This window comes from Salvelinus namaycush, chromosome 36, assembly GCF_016432855.1.
Source record: "Salvelinus namaycush isolate Seneca chromosome 36, SaNama_1.0, whole genome shotgun sequence".
Lineage (NCBI taxonomy): Eukaryota > Metazoa > Chordata > Actinopteri > Salmoniformes > Salmonidae > Salvelinus > Salvelinus namaycush.
The window spans coordinates 13,250,832-13,268,615 of record NC_052342.1 but is presented as its reverse complement, the minus strand read 5'-3'; the positions used below and the strand labels follow the sequence as shown (position 1 = coordinate 13,268,615).

Below are 17,784 nucleotides of genomic sequence, written 5' to 3'. Positions count from 1 at the left end.
TACTACAATCCCCAGAGATGCCTTATTGCTATTATTAACTGGTTACCAAAGTAAAAACAGCAGTAAAAATAAATGTTTTGTCATACCCGTGGTATACGGGTACCACGGCTGTCAGCCAATCAGCATTCAGGGCTCTAACCACCCAGTTTATAACAGGGCATAGAGAACTATGGGGGTTATGTGTGGTCATTACCTGAGCAATGAGGCCTTTGCGGCTCCTGCGTGCGTGGTGAAAGCGTTTGATGAAGAGGGCCAGGAACTGTCTCCGGATCAGTTCCCATCCCGTGATCACACTGGAGCCCTTCCCATTCACATTGGCCACTCTCTCCACATCTAAAATGGAAGGCATACAACATTTCTGCATTACTACAGTGCGCTTTCTGTAGAATAGGATTGTATGAAGTGAATTGATAACCATCTGACAATCTGTTAGGCTCTTGGGTTTGTAGGAAGTGAATACAAATTATTTAGCTTCTCCCATAGCGTAAAAAGGAATAAAAAAAACAGTTATCAGTCTCCACCCAAAAGAGTAAAACAATCCCCACAAAAAAAAGCAACCTCTTATCAGTCTCAAAAGTCCAACCAAAATATTTTTGACACAAAGCTTATTCAAATGGTAAACCGGCGTGTGATATTGAATTTGTTTCATAAATGGTCTTGCTCAGGGAGAAATTGCAAGACGGGAGACATGTTCTGATACTATTGTATTGTGGAAAATGAAAACCTCCTGTGAGGAATATTAATTCAAAGGGCTGTAGGACCATTTGGCTTTCCAAAATGGCCGCTAGTGTGGAAAAGCCACCTGTATGACAAATCAGCTATCTTGGCAACCAAGGAGAGAAAGGAGCACGAATTGTCACAATGACTGACCTTTTGCATCTTCTCCAGAGTTAATTGTCAGAGAGCAGCAAATAATGAGGCTTTTTTTGACATGAATGTGTGTGCTGCTGCAAGACGACAAGGGATTGACGGTATACGTACCCTCCACTCTGCTAGTGAACGTCACTTTCCTCTTGTCTTCAGCTGGATATAGTAACAATAGAGAGGGAGGAGATAAAGAACATGGATCATGACCATACATTACACTTAAACATCCCTTCTCTAGTTCAGAATATTTTTTGGGACGATAACACTCAAAAGTTAATGGCATACCACTTTTCCCAGGCATTTCGTCTGAAGTGTTCCCGACTTTGGTGAGGCTTTGCCGTTGCCTCTTGGATTCCCTTGAACTTCTTGTCTCGTCTCTTACCAAAGCTGCATTGATAGCTGAAAGAATACACTTAAGATTAGTTGTTTTGGCTTAATCCCTTTACAGTTATGAATACCATACAGAAAGTGCAGCAACCTGTATTGTGGCCTATACGATGTATTATTACTAGCTGTGGGCACTAATATTAATAATTTGATATGATATTGATATCGATATGATCAAGGTATATCGTCATATCGGTTTATTCTTCTTGGGACATCACGGTGGATGGGCTTCACATTGCATTCCAATTAGTTGGGTAGGTTAAGGCTCCCAGAAGATTCACACCTGGCCCAAAGGGCGATCAGCAAGAACATTCACACAGTTGCAATGCTTTTTTAATAAAACCAATACAAACTGATATCGTATCGATATTCCATATCAGTGCCCATCACTACACACTACTCTACGTAAAAACAGAAAACCCTAAAAGACCGGGGGGTTTTAAGTAATTGTAAGATAGAACAGGGCTCCGGGCAGCCGAGCGGAAATGGAGGAGAACTCGCCTCCCTGCGGACCTGGCATCCTTTCACTCCCTCCTCTCTACATTTTCCTCTTCTGTCTCTGCTGCTAAAGCCACTTTCTACCACTCTAAATTCCAAGCATCTGCCTCTAACCCTAGGAAGCTCTTTGCCACCTTCTCCTCCCTCCTGAATCCTCCTCCCCCTCCCCACCCCCCTCCTCCCTCTCTGCGGATGACTTCGTCAACCATTTTGAAAAGAAAGTCGACGACATCCGATCCTCGTTTGCTAAGTCAAACGACACCGCTGGTTCTGCTCACACTGCCCTACCCTGTGCTTTGACCTCTTTCTCCCCTCTCTCTCCAGATGAAATCTCGCGTCTTGTGACGGCCGGCCGCCCAACAACCTGCCCGCTTGACCCTATCCCCTCCTCTCTTCTCCAGACCATTTCCGGAGACCTTCTCCCTTACCTCACCTCACTCATCAACTCATCCTTGACCGCTGGCTACGTCCCTTCCGTCTTCAAGAGAGCGAGAGTTGCACCCCTTCTGAAAAAACCTACACTCGATCCCTCCGATGTCAACAACTACAGACCAGTATCCCTTCTTTCTTTTCTCTCCAAAACTCTTGAACGTGCCGTCCTTGGCCAGCTCTCCTGCTATCTCTCTCAGAATGACCTTCTTGATCCAAATCAGTCAGGTTTCAAGACTAGTCATTCAACTGAGACTGCTCTTCTCTGTGTCACGGAGGCGTTCCGCACTGCTAAAGCTAACTCTCTCTCCTCTGCTCTCATCCTTCTAGACCTATCGGCTGCCTTTGATACTGTGAACCATCAGATCCTCCTCTCCACCCTCTCCGAGTTGGGCATCTCCGGCGCGGCCCACGCTTGGATTGCGTCCTACCTGACAGGTCGCTCCTACCAGGTGGCGTGGCGAGAATCTGTCTCCGCACCACGTGCTCTCACCACTGGTGTCCCCCAGGGCTCTGTTCTAGGCCCTCTCCTATTCTCGCTATACACCAAGTCACTTGGCTCTGTCATATCCTCACATGGTCTCTCCTATCATTGCTATGCAGACGACACACAATTAATCTTCTCCTTTCCCCCTTCTGATAACCAGGTGGCGAATCGCATCTCTGCATGTCTGGCAGACATATCAGTGTGGATGACGGATCACCACCTCAAGCTGAACCTCGGCAAGACGGAGCTGCTCTTCCTCCCGGGGAAGGACTGCCCGTTCCATGATCTCGCCATCACGGTTGACAACTCCATTGTGTCCTCCTCCCAGAGTGCTAAGAACCTTGGCGTGATCCTGGACAACACCCTGTCGTTCTCAACTAACATCAAGGCGGTGGCCCGTTCCTGTAGGTTCATGCTCTACAACATTCGCAGAGTACGACCCTGCCTCACACAGGAAGCGGCGCAGGTCCTAATCCAGGCACTTGTCATCTCCCGTCTGGATTACTGCAACTCTCTGTTGGCTGGGCTCCCTGCCTGTGCCATTAAACCCCTACAACTCATCCAGAACGCCGCAGCCCGTCTGGTGTTCAACCTTCCCAAGTTCTCTCACGTCACCCCGCTCCTCCGCTCTCTCCACTGGCTTCCAGTTGAAGCTCGCATCCGCTACAAGACCATGGTGCTTGCCTACGGAGCTGTGAGGGGAACGGCACCTCCGTACCTTCAGGCTCTGATCAGGCCCTACACCCAAACAAGGGCACTGCGTTCATCCACCTCTGGCCTGCTCGCCTCCCTACCTCTGAGGAAGTACAGTTCCCGCTCAGCCCAGTCAAAACTGTTCGCTGCTCTGGCACCCCAATGGTGGAACAAACTCCCTCACGACGCCAGGTCAGCGGAGTCAATCACCACCTTCCGGAGACACCTGAAACCCCACCTCTTTAAGGAATACCTAGGATAGGATAAAGTAATCCTTCTAACCCCCCCCCCCCTTAAAAGATTTAGATGCACTATTGTAAAGTGGTTGTTCCACTGGATATCATAAGGTGAATGCACCAATTTGTAAGTCGCTCTGGATAAGAGCGTCTGCTAAATGACTTAAATGTAAAATGTAAAAAAGATAAAAAGCGAAGGTTGGCTATAGGTTGAAAAGCAAAGTCCTTTGGTAATTGATCCAACAAGGAAAATGCTGTTGAGTTATACTAAATGAGTGCATAATCAATCAACACTACTTCAATCAATGTAGTACAGAGAATCATTGAAAATCAAAGCCAGACAGAAGACTCAATGATGTGTGTGTTCTAGTGGTTGTGTCGGTACTTCATATCCACGATTAAACTATTTTACTAAATTGTTACATTTTAACCCCCCAAATTACAGTCAACCGCCATTTTACCTGGTATTTCCGCATCAACACCTGTGTCCTCTGCCACTTTGAGGAAAATCTGTGAGATGGAACGCGGCATAATTACCATGATAAGAAATGGCTTTTTTTATCATCATTTTTCATCATTGAAGTGACCTCTATGTGTGTCTTAAACAAATGATCGACAACACTCCTGTAATTACAAAAACAAGGACTATCTTCATTACACTGATAAATAGTCCTCCTTCCCTCCTCCTGTATTACGCGCACACGCACACGCACACACACACACACCACACACACACACACCATACACACACACACCATACACACACACACCATACACACACACACCATACACACACACACCATACACACACACACACACCACACACACACACACACACACCACACACACACACACCATACACACACACACCATACACACACACACACACACACACACACACACACACACCACACACACACACACACACACACACACACACACACACACACACACACACACACACACACACACACACACACACACACACATACACACACACACATACACACACCATACACACACACACACACCATACACACACACACATACACCATACACACACACACACATACACCATACACACACACACACATACACCATACACACACACACACATACACCATACACACCATACACACACACACACACACACACATACACCATACACACACACACACCATACACACACACATACACCATACACACACACATACACCATACACACACACATACACCATACACACACACACACACACAATATTGAAAATACCACAGACTGACATCTCGTTTCCCTTCCTTAAGTAAATACGTGCAGTAGGTACCACCTGAATAACCTTGTTGTGTCTGTTGAGAAGGAATTATTCACACTGCCTGCCGTGCCTCTTCATCTGCCAAAAATATCTGAGACATATTAGTTGTGTTTAGCAACACTCACTTGGTGGTATGTACCTGCCTACATAATCCAACACTACCCTTGGCATAGTAAGCATTTGGTTAGTTCAGGAGAGCGCAGTGTATGTGTGTGTCTCGCCCGCCTCATACCTCCTCTAGTGTGGTATCTGAGATGCCGTAGTTGGTGACACCAATGTCGGCCATTTTGAGGTCCAGCTCTTCGAAGAGGAGGGCAAAGGTGCCATCCTTGGCCCCGCCGTAGGGAAGGATGTAGGTGATCTCCTGGCCGATGCTCTCGAGGAACACCGCCTCGGGAACATGCCGACACACCACCTTACTGACATCTATGAGCGCAACATGGTGAAGAGAAACAGGAAGGATGATTTGGATGTATTGAAAAGGAATAACAGGAAGGATGACATGGATATATTGAAAAGGAATTACAGGAAGGATGACATGGATATATTGAAAAGGAATAACAGGAAGGATGACATGGATATATTGAAAAGGAATTACAGGAAGGATGACATGGATATATTGAAAAGGAATAACAGGAAGGATGACATGGATATATTGAAAAGGAATTACAGGAAGGATGACATGGATATATTGAAAAGGAATTACAGGAAGGATGACATGGATATATTGAAAAGGAATTACAGGAAGGATGACATGGATATATTGAAAAGGAATTACAGGAAGGATGACATGGATATATTGAAAAGGAATTACAGGAAGGATGACATGGATATATTGAAAAGGAATTACAGGAAGGATGCCATGGATGTATTGAAAATAACTTATATAATTGTATAATTGTTGTCCTTTATAATGACAAATGACAATAATTAAATACAAAAATTCAACCATACAAGTCAATACACTGCATTTAAAATCATTGAGGACAACACAAAAATGTTCTACAACGTTTTTACTTTTTCCAAAGTGAGGTGAATCGGTGTCCCCTCAAGGGTCATATTCAGAGTTGAGATTCAGTTGGGTTTTTGAGTTTTGCAAAAACCAGCACCATGACAAGTATGGAAGATATTCGAGATCCGCAAGTGGATTTGAAATTCTACATTCCAAAGAGATACTGGAATTGCCATATTTAGTTAGTTCCTCATCATCATGATATCTAAAGAGCAAACATTCTGGTTAGCATTGTGAAGCAGAAATGAAATAAACATTGAAAACGTTGATACACACTGAAAGCCAGGACTTCACAGATCATTAGGATATCTAATTTGTCTGCCTGTGATCACCAGCCCCGATAGTCAACATTTTTATTTTACACAACGTTTTCAAACAGCAAACATCTTACAAGGTAAGCTTTGATTTGAGCTATAGCTACATAGGGGGATTCTAAATTAATCCTTCGGTTGGAAGGAACAATGTTTTTTTGCCAATGTTATCTGATGATGTATGACTTAATGGCAACATCGAATGTCCACCGAGTGACTAACTTTGCGCATCAAAAATATGATGTTGCCTGCTTACGCGCTGTAGGCATCCATTACACAGGGGATTGGCTACTATGGCACCTTCACAGTCTTGTAGCCAATGAGATAAGTTTTCCAGGGATATTCAGTTGACCTGGGTGGGAAAAACCAAGGCCTAGAACCTTTTATGCGTAATGCTAACTATTGCTACCTGGCTCAGAGACGAGACGCACTGAGCACGCTACATTACATTACATTGTAAACAGATTTCATCACTTTAATTCCATCGCTTTAGCATAAAATATGGCTGCTCAAGGGGGGGAAAAGGTCCAAACTAAGAATACTAAGAACCTAAAAAGAAAGCAGCTATGAATAAGTATACCGACATAGAAGCTTTGAATAAAATACTGGAGTCGGACTCGGATCAGGGGAACGATTTGGACAAGGAGGATTTCGACTCGGCAGATGAAGATTGCTTTCTAGAAGGATCCACTTTTATATCTGTAAGTAAATTAGTTTCATGACTTTAAATAGCTAATTTACGATTATGTATTTCATTTTTTATGAGTTGTCTGCTTTTTATGCTTTGGATTTAGTTTACATAGGCCTATGTAACAAAAAATGTCAATGTTAATGTTAGAATTATAAGTAGTTATTGTCTATGTTTCATATTAGTTCACTGTTTGCTGTTCTAAGTTTCATCCTTGTAACTTTGGAGAGGCCACTAAACTCTCATGGCCATTGTTTATTTGTGGTTCTCACCTCTGCCTTTGTCTCCAAGGTATTACTGTTTTCATTGTGTGTGTCCTTCACACATTCTGTGCGAGTCACTGTAAAGATAAAGTGTATGCTTGGTGTTTTTTCTTTACAGTAATGCTATTTTGTCAATTTAGTCAACTGTAATTCTGTGTGTCTTACAACAATATATCCCTTTATTTGATTCACCACAGAATGGAGGATGCAGAGGGTTTAGATGATGATGTTTGGGAGCCACCCCACCCCAGCAAGCGAACCTGCCGGTCAAGGTCTTCACTCCCCACTGCTATGACAAACACCCTGTCTGATGGTTCTACATCCACCACTCGACAAAGACCCCACTCCTCTTCAACCACCCCCACTGCAGTTTCAATATGCATCCACTACTCCGCAAAGATCCCACTCCTCTTCATCCACCCCCACTGCAGGCCCTGGCACCACTCCCCTCTCTATAAGTTCATCTGGAGGTGTGGGGCAGGGAGGAGATCTAGGTCTCAACAGAGAAGAGGGAGAGGCAGTGGAAGCAGCAAAACAGAGGGAGATGAAACTGAGGACAGGTGGCTTACGGTCCTTGAAAATGATCAGGAGCCAGAGCAATTGAAGTTTCAACACAAACTACCCGAGTGCCCACAGTTGGTTAGTGATGAAACATACATCCCTTTACAGCTGTTTCAGCTTTACTTTACCACCTCTGTACTGGGAACACTAATTAGTAATACCAACAAGTATGGGGACAAGAAGCTGCAGGGGGAAGGAAGCTGTCCTGGAAACCTGTCACCATGGGTGGCATGCTCAACTACATTTCCTTGGTGATTTTCATGGGACTGGTAAAGGTATCAAGACTAGTTGACAACTGGAGCAAGTCCCCACTCTATCAGTTCTAGCTCCCCACCTCCATCATCAGTGAAAACTGATTCTTGGCCATCAACCGTACTCTTCACATGAGTGACACACAAACGTATCAGGAGAATGACCAGAATAAGGGAACTGCAGGGTAGGATCACCTTGCAAGAGTCAAGCCCCTTCATCATGACATGGTGGAGAAATGCAAAACTTACTTCCAGCCTGCTCAAAATCTATATATAGATGAGCACATGGTTGCCTCAAAGGCTAGAATTGGCTTGAAGCAATATATGAAAACTAAGTTGACCAAATGGGGCTACAAGCTCTTTGTGCTTGCGGATTCAGCCTCTGCCTACACATGGAACTTTTCATCTATGAAGACAAGACAATAACACCCGCTGGGTAGGGTCTTAGTTATGACTCTGTCATGCAGCTGATGGACTTCCCCTTACTTGGCAGTGGGTACGAGCTCTTTGTGTAACATTTTTTTACTAGTCCCATGCTTTTCATAGACGTCTTGAAAAAGAAAATAGGGGCTTGTGGCACCATTTGTCCTAACAAAATCAGTTTCCCCAAGACCAAGGTAAACGACATGACAAAGACATCGGAGAGGGGACCATATGTTGGATCAGGACTAACAAGCTGCTTTTTGTGAAATGGAAGGACACTAGGGAAATAACCATGCTCACCACACAGCATAAGCCATGCAATAACGACCATGTCTCAAGGCGGGTGAAAAATGCTAATGAGGCATTTTTGGGGTTGAGGCAGAAGGACCCCATTCCTGTTTCTGTGAAGGACTACAATGCCAGCATAGGGGGTGTCAACCTATCTGATGCTCTACTATCAGGTCCTCCACAAGACCAGGAAGTGGTATAAGGCTTTTTTTTACCACTTTGTGGACATTGCTACAGTACAGGATTTCATTCTCCATAAGTAGATGGCCAAAGCAAAAGGTCAAACCCCTCTCTCCCAGTTGGCCTTGCGAAAGTAGCTGGTGTGGGAAATGTCTGAATTGGGGGCCCAAAGCAACCTCACAACCATCACAAGACCCTCCATTCAAGGTGAGCGCCACTATCCAACACACATGCCAAAAAACAAAAGGAAGAGCTGCACGCATTGCACAAAACACAGGGGGAGAAAAAGTGTGAAATGACAGATCTTCAGGCCGAAATGCCAGTTCACTTTTTGTTTCCTGGCAGAGAGGGACTGCTTCAAAGACTATCACGACATGCACAAGCTATAGTGAAAGTGAAATCTAATCATCTACACCTGGGATGAGGTAATACAGTATTTTAAGACATGAAGATCAGACAATCCAGAAAATGTCAAGAACTTTGAAAGTTTCAATTGCAGTCGCAAAAACCATCAAGCACTATGATGAAGCTGGCTCTCATGAGGACTGCCACAGGAAAGGAAGTTACCTCTGCTGCAGAGGATAAGTTCAGTAGAGTTACCAGACTCAGAAACTGCAGTCCAAATAAATGCTTCAGAGTTCAAGTAACAGACATATCTCAACATCAACTGTTCAGAAGAGACGGTGTGAATCAGGCCTTCATGGTTTAATTGCTGCAAAGAAGCCACTACTAAAGGACACCAATAATACGAAGAGACTTTCTTGGGCCAAGAAACACAAGCAATGGACATTAGACCGGTGGAAATCTGTCCTTTGGCCTGATGAGTCCAAATTTGAGATTTTTGGTGCAAACCGCCGTGTCTTTGTGAGACGCAGAGTAGGTGAACGGATGATCTCCGCATGTGTGGCTCCCACTGTGAAGCATGGAGGAGGAGGTGTGATGGTGTGGTGATGCTTTGCTGCTGACACTGTCTGTGATTTATTTAGAATTCAAGGCACACTTAACCAGCATGGCTACCACAGCATTCTGCAGCGATACTCCATCCCATCTCTTTTTCGCTTAGTGGGACTATCATTTGTTTTTTTAACAGAACAATGACCGAAAACACACCTCCAGGCTGTGTAAGGGGTATTTGACTAAGAAGGAGAGAAAAGGAGTGCTGCATCAGATGACCTGGCCTCCACAATCACCCAACCTCAACCCAAATGAGATGGTTTGGGATGAGTTGGACTGCAGAGTGAAAGAAAAGCAGCCAACAAGTGCTTAACATATGTGGGAATTCATTCATGACTGTTGGAAAAGCATTCCAGGGGAAGCTGGTTGAGAGAATGTAAAAAGTGTACAGTTAGCTAGTTAACGCTAGCTGGCTGCCTTCCTAGCTAACATTACGTGTATGATCTTATTATTCATCTCTCAGAGCCATTTGCTTGGCTAGTTATAGCCTAATGTTAGCTAGCTAACATTGAACCTGGTTGGTTAGCTACCTGCAGATTCATGCAGGGTAGTAATGTCATGAGTTGGGATTATGGTTCATTAGTTAATTAACAAAAGACTCCACTATGCAAGTACCTATTTCGGTTGCGTTCGCATATTCAGTCTGGCCATATACTCCTAATTCAGAACACTCTCGTCTGAGTGTGCCATAGCGCAGACTAACTGATGAATTTAGGAATGCTCAACACCTGTTGAATATGGCAGGTGTCAGTAAACGTTGGCAAAAAAAAGTAATTAAATTGTTTCCAGCAGCACAGTTACAGTCACCAATGCTCTGGATAACATAAAAACAGCCTAACCAGCTCTGCTAGGGCAAGTAAAAGGGTCAGATTTTGGGTGGGGCTAAAGCTTAAGAGTGTGTTAACGATGCTAAATGGGTGTAGACAAAGGAGAGCTCTCCAATAGGTACCAAAACATTCAAAGGCCATTTTCTCAAAAGTGAGGTTACAAGTTAACCTCTACTTCATCACCATCCCTGATCCGGGAGCATCCTCATCAGTAAAAAGCTGACTAGCATAGACTAGAATATCGCCACAAGTAAATACTAGCATATAAATATCATGAAATCACAAGTCCAATACAGCAAATGAAAGATACACATCTTGTGAATCCAGCCATCATTTCCGATTTTTTAAATGTTTTACAGCGAATATGTATTTCTATTAGCTATATATGTATTTCTATTAGCTAACCACAATAGCAAAAGACTCAACCGCATATTTTCACCATTTTTTTACCGCATAGGTAGCTATCACAAAACCGACCAAATAGAGATATAATTAGTCACTAACCAAGAAACAACTTCATCAGATGACAGTCTTATAACATGTTATACAATAAATCTATGTTTTGTTCGAAAATGTGCATATTTGAGGTATAAATCATAGTTTTACATTGCAGCTACAATCACAAATAGCACCGAAGCAGCAAGAATAATTACAGAGAGCAACGTGAAATACCTAAATACTCATCATAAAACATTTATGAAAAATACATGGTGTACAGCAAATGAAAGATAAACATCTTGTGAATCCAGCCAATATTTCAGATTTTTTAAGTGTTTTACAGCGAAAACACAATATAGCATTATATTAGCTTACCACAATAGTCAAACACACAACCGCATTTATTCACCGCATAGATAGCATTCGCAAAAACCAGCAAAAGATATAAAATTAATCACTAACCTTGACCAACTTCATCAGATGACAGTCTTATAACATCATGTTACACAATACACTTATGTTTTGTTCGAAAATGTGCATATTTTGAGCTGCAAACCGTGGTTATACATTGTGAATATGTAGCATCGATTCACCAAATTATCCGGAGATATTTTGGACAGTCACCTAATCTGACCAAAGAACTCATCATAAACTTTACAAAAAAATACATGTTGGACAGCAAATGAAAGATACACTAGTTCTTAATGCAATCGCCGTGTTAGATTTTTTAAAATAACTTTACCATAACAAACAGCTTACGTTATAGCGAGACAGCGCCCGCAAAAAGGAAGGAAAATAGGACTAAACATTTTCCACAGAAATACGAAATAACATCATAAATGGTTCTTACTTTTGCTGAGCTTCCATCAGAATCTTGTACAAGGAGTCCTTTGTCCAGAATAAATCGTTGTTTGGTTTTAGAATGTCCTCTTCTCCTGTCGAATTAGCAACCTTAGCTAGCCAAGTGGCGCGAAGATGTCCATCTTCACCTAACGCAGAGAACGGAAAACTCCAAAACTCCCGCTAAACGTTGAATAATCTGATAAAACTATATTGAAAAAACATACTTTACGATGATATTATCACATGTATCAAATAAAATCAAAGCCGGAGATATTAGCCGTCTATACCGAACGCTTTTCAGAAGTCAATGCTGATGTCCTGCCCACACCTTCGAAGACAATGAAATTGTGGTCACGTCATTCCAAGAGCTCTTGTTCGACCTCAGATCAAGCTAGACACCCCATTCCACCTCCCACTGCCTGTTGACATCTAGTGGAAGGCGTATGAAGTGCATGTATATCCATAGATTTCAAGCAATTGAATAGGAAGGCCTTGAAACAGAGCCTCGATTTCAGATTTTTCACTTCCTGTCAGGAAGTTTGCTGCAAAATAAGTTCTGTTTTACTCACATATATAATTCAAACGGTTTTAGAAACTTGAGAGTGTTTTCTATCCAATAGTAATAATAATATGCATATTGTACGATCTAGAATAGAGTACGAGGCAGTTTAATTTGGGCACGATTTTTTACAAAGTGAAAACAGCGCCCCCATATTGACAAGAATTAATCAACTTTCAAGGCAGAATTACTTTCCCATTGTTCCTCAAATGCAGTGTATGATAAACCGTTTTGTAGCTTGTATCGCTGCTTTTATCCAATGTAAAAAACACAATTTCAACTTTTGCTACATAAGGTGGTTGGTCACATTGTGGGAACTACTTCAATACTGTTGGAAAGACCAAGGCTGCCTTATTACTGATTGGGACAACGGTCGGCACCTACTCTGGTTGGGACTGACACTGGTCGGGCAATCAGACCCACTAGCCAGTGTCACAGATCTCAGAGAGAGAGAGAGAGAGAGAGCGCGTGGACTAGAATACTTAGAGATGTCACTGTGACAAGAAATGGAGTGGACAATCAACTGCTGACATGACATTCTGAAGCCTGTCAGACTCTCAGGCCACTCTTCGTCTCTCTTTTCTGTTCTAGCTGTGTGGTGGTGAGTTCCACCCATACAATGTTAGGTAACACGACATAAAATCGTCCTTCAATTGAACTATTTCCCATGACAGTTAAGGTAAAACATACTGTATATGGCACTTGTGAATGAAGCACAAGGGACAAACATGACAAAGATTGGATACATTATTAAGGGGGATCCTGTTGAAGAATTGTATTTAGGTGGTGTTAGTCCTACCTGTGGGTTCAGAGTTACTCCAGTTCTGTCTTGCGATCCCTTCAACCAGACTGGTTCTCCTCAATGACTCACCAGTCTCCTATTAGAGAGAAATTAAAAAGGTTGCATTACGGTGGAGCTCTCAGGGTGATTGTTACCTTCCTAATTCTCTCCTCATATCTACCGAATCACCACTGTGGTCTAAGCAGGACTGCTGAGGTTGAAAGTCCTACTTAGACTATCCTAATATGGACACTGTATATATTTCATGTTATTCGCTCAGCCATCGTGTCATGAGTTATTGGTGATGGTGAGAGGTTAGCATGTCTTGTGGGTATGATCTTTGACCCACTGTAACTTTTTCACTCATCATTATTCACTATTTATTCTTGATTATCCATAATCATGGTAGCATCCACATTAATGTATAAGTGTTAGAAACATATTCTCTTGTTATTTACAATACGAGTTACTCCAACATGACACATCTATTATTTACCATTCATTTCTACTGGGCGCAATTTTTTTTAAACACAGACATTTTTTTTTTTACTGCAAATGCATCCAACAAGTTTGTAGGTTCACAAGCTTGATGTAGTCATTCCGTGCTAAGAATATGGTACCAAATACTAAACTTTTGACTACTTGATAAGAATCTTTGTCAATCATTTTTACCCCTACCTTTGAGGGAAAAACATATGACTTGTTGAACAAAATCTATTTCTATGAGCAATTGTATTAGCATTAAAGAAAATAGTTTCCCAATTTCTTGGAGCATACAATATTGGTCAGTATTTGAATTATTTATTTTAAACAGACATTATTGCGCGTCTTTATCAAGGGTGTCAATCATTTTGGACCCACTGTACTGTATATCCATGTAAAAGTAGTTAAAATTGACATTTTGATGACGGTAGTGTGCTAAACATGTTTTTGACCATTTTTGTGTTTACTTTTAGAAAATAATGATATTAAAGGACAAAAATACCCCAAAACTTCAAAATTGATAAGTAGATGTAATTTCACCCTGTGGTGCCTGGCTTCAACTTTACAGTCAATGGACAGAATGGGAAGCATGAACTATTTTTTTTATGTTTTTTTATTTTTTTTAAGTCCTCGGCACCAATGGGCTGAATATGCAAGTCATTTTGGGGGAGCATTACATCTTTCTTGTTTGTCTTTTTGTTCTTAATTTATTTATTTATTTTTGAACAAATTACTCCACTCCCCACAAAGAGCCTATAGACGAATGGTAATTGTTGTAGCCCTGCAGGCATCAGTGAATCTTGTTCATTTGCTGCTATTGATTAAAACTAAGTGTGCAAGGCACTGCAAGGAACTAGATCAAGAATCCCACTCCCCCCCCTCCCTCAAGACAATTAGTATCATCCAGTACAGAGGTATCTGCCAATTCTCATGCTGGGGGAGACTAAACATAGATCATTACAGGGGTGGGCAACAAGTCAGATCACTTTGGAAAGTCAGAGGAACCGTGTCAATAATGGACTGCATGGCAAATGTTGCTGATGTATCTTAAAGGTTACTATTGGAGTGATTCCCCCAGATGCAAAAAGTCTAACAAATTATCATGCCACATTATGGGTGAATTATTGGTTGGTGTAATGATGTTGTTCAATGTGGGATCAGACATTATGAATGGGCAATTGCAAATATGCACCAGAGTTGTATGTTTTCTTTGGAAATACAGGTTTAGCTCACAATGATCAAATGGAACTAAGCTGAAAACACAGCCAATAAAAATAAAACAAAAGTTGGGATTTTTAACTAGGTAGCACATGAAGTGTCAAGTGTGGAGTTCACCCAGCTCCATCATTTCCTAAATAGAGAACTATTTTTCAATCCCGGGGTATGTTTTGGATCTTCAACAATTTCAACTGTTAGCACAACTTTCAAAAATCATATCGATAAGTTATCAACACATAACATTTCCTAAGCCCAAAACAGACATCAATGCAAAACGCAGCACACACGTTAAATTATTCACTTTGCTCCTGGGTGATGTTTCCCGTAGGTACAGATCTAGGATCTAGGATATTCCAAACCTTAACCATTGTTTGGTAAAATGAAAAACTGACCCGAGATCGGTGTCTAGCGGCAACTTCACTCTCCTCCATTTACCTCTTTCACCTGGCGCTGCTCGACTCCAGTCATTTGCCCGTCTCCGGCCTTGACCAGAGTGAGGTAGTAGCCACTGCCAAAGTATTTCTTCAAGAACAGGGAGGAGCCATAGCAACACATCTTGCCGTGAGAGATAATGGCAATGCGGTCTCCCAAGATGTCCGCCTCATCCATGTGATGAGTGGAGAGGATGATTGTGCGACCTGCGGGGGAGAGATGGAGAAAACCAATCTATTGATTTCACTCAATGGGTCCAATTTGAGGTGGTAGGGGGGTGGTGTGTGTATGTGTGTGAGTCAGTACTCTGGGAGTAGTTTGTTTTGTCAACCATCTTGAGAAATAAAGAAAGTTGCACCAAATAAACAACAAATGTACAGTCATTGAACTGAACATTGTGTTTTTGTGCTTATTTCCTCATTGTCCAGCCCTCTGTGTTAACACTCACACTGTACTGCAAAGCAACAAGACTGTGTGTGGGTGGGAATCTGGAACAAATGACAAATTCTGCAATAACAGTTTTCCTTCCAAATCAAGATAGAAAACAACAACTACATACACTTCCGCCTAAAGAGAATACTACATAACCAACATACAACTATGCATAGGCCTGGTTCAATGAATCTACTAACAGTCCCTTTGTTGTGTTTCTGAACACACTTTCCTTTCTTGTCAGTGGAAGTTATATTTGAGTGAAAGCAAATGGCAACCACAGAGAATCCATACACGACCCCGGAGCCTGCCTATTCACAGAGGGAGGGGTGGGTTATATCATGCAGCCTGAGCTAACATATACTAATTAGCACATTCCTAGTCAATCAGGAAGCAGGCATGACATTTGTGATGAAGTCACAGCATGGTCATCTAGCTGATGTCGTTAGCTCACAGCGTGCGTAGTGGCAGCAGTGAAATGTGTCTCTGTTATTGTTGATTGTGCCACATTTCAAAACAGCATAAACACCCCTTGTCTCCAATTTATACTCTGATATGCAAGGACATGTAGGATTTTAAAGGTTAGCATTACAATGGCTTTATTGAAGTGTAACAGGATATTTACATTTTAAGAGGAAATAATGATGTAACAGGCCACATACTGCAAGACTGCTAAACGGATGTGAAATTAGGCCTAAACACTACATGCAACCATTGTGTAAAACAACAATGGGAAAACTAGCAACCCCTATATTACAAGATACTGACTAGAGTCAAAGTAATATGTAAGTGAAATACACTGTGCTGTTTTGTGGAATTGACAATTGTACCTGCATAATATTGGTGATGGTATGATAATGCAGTCCTTTACCTGGAGAATTTATGCTGAAACACTAACAGCCACAGTAACAGCCACAAGTAGAGGGGCATTGTACAGTCGGACATACAGTTCCGTGATATGACGCACACTCTCTTTTGATTAGCTGACCGGCTGGATTTCCCCACCCATTTTTTGTCAGATTTGGGGTCATTATAACAAAAGGTCAGGGCTATCTGCTGAGCATGTCGTTTTTTCCCCCTCCGAGCTAGTTAAATTTGTATCCCCACAGGACGCATTACCTGGATAAGGACACACTCGGAGGTCGTTAGCCATAGCCTCACGCAGCAATATGCTATTTTGTTTGGAGAACCTGAGAACCCAACCATTTTTTCCTCCCACCCCTTGTGCCCTGTCACCATGTGAGCTTCTGAATTTGTTCTCTGTGCTATGCTATAGCTCTTTACTACCATGGCCCAGACGCCCATTGAGTGTCTCACTGAAATCACATGACTCTGAAAGTATCAAAACAAGCATGTCATAAACATCAAAATGTAAACATTAGTGGAGCCACCGTATTAGTTTTAGGTAGCATTACGTTTGCTAGCAAAGAGGGATACAGTACTTAACTAACTGTAAATATGTCAATCACAATGGTAAAATGTAAACAACTGGAGACGCCTCATTTTTGTAGACAAGTAATTGACACGGCAGCACCACTGTAGCACGCAAAATAGGGTAGAAACAATTGCTAACTAACTGCAAACACATTTTGCTGGCTAACTAATTACCTTGACTAACTGCGGGGGAAAACAATGCACTTATTTAACATGAATTAGCAAACGCAAATCTCATTGCTAGCAAACAAGATGCTGTATCAAAAACTGAAAGGTGTCTCCAGTATTGTTTACCATGACGTCTACACTTTCCAATCAGATTGTTTCTCCCCAAAGTAGCAAGATAGTTAACTAGTAACGTTGTCATAAAAAAAGCCTCCAGAATGATGATGGGAGGTGGCTACAGGTGTTCATATTTTACCAAATGTGATGGAATGCACTTTCCATGCGTATAAAATGTATGGAAAAGAGCGGTTCTTTGAAGGGGGAAATTGGCAGG

General features: G+C 42.1%; 1 protein-coding gene across 1 annotated transcript in view; it reads right to left on the bottom strand.

Annotated features, from left to right (window-relative positions):
* The window catches only part of LOC120030237 (phospholipid-transporting ATPase ABCA1-like), a 218,291-nt gene that overhangs the window by 104,871 nt on the left and 95,636 nt on the right, over nucleotides 1-17,784 (bottom strand). Inside the window, exons 21-26 of the mRNA XM_038975583.1 lie at nucleotides 15,423-15,625; nucleotides 13,305-13,383; nucleotides 5,140-5,333; nucleotides 4,059-4,107; nucleotides 982-1,023; nucleotides 194-333 (exon numbers count right to left, since the gene is read on the bottom strand). Of these exons, the coding sequence (XP_038831511.1) occupies nucleotides 194-333; nucleotides 982-1,023; nucleotides 4,059-4,107; nucleotides 5,140-5,333; nucleotides 13,305-13,383; nucleotides 15,423-15,625 (707 nt within the window). The remainder of the gene's footprint in view (nucleotides 1-193; nucleotides 334-981; nucleotides 1,024-4,058; nucleotides 4,108-5,139; nucleotides 5,334-13,304; nucleotides 13,384-15,422; nucleotides 15,626-17,784) is intronic.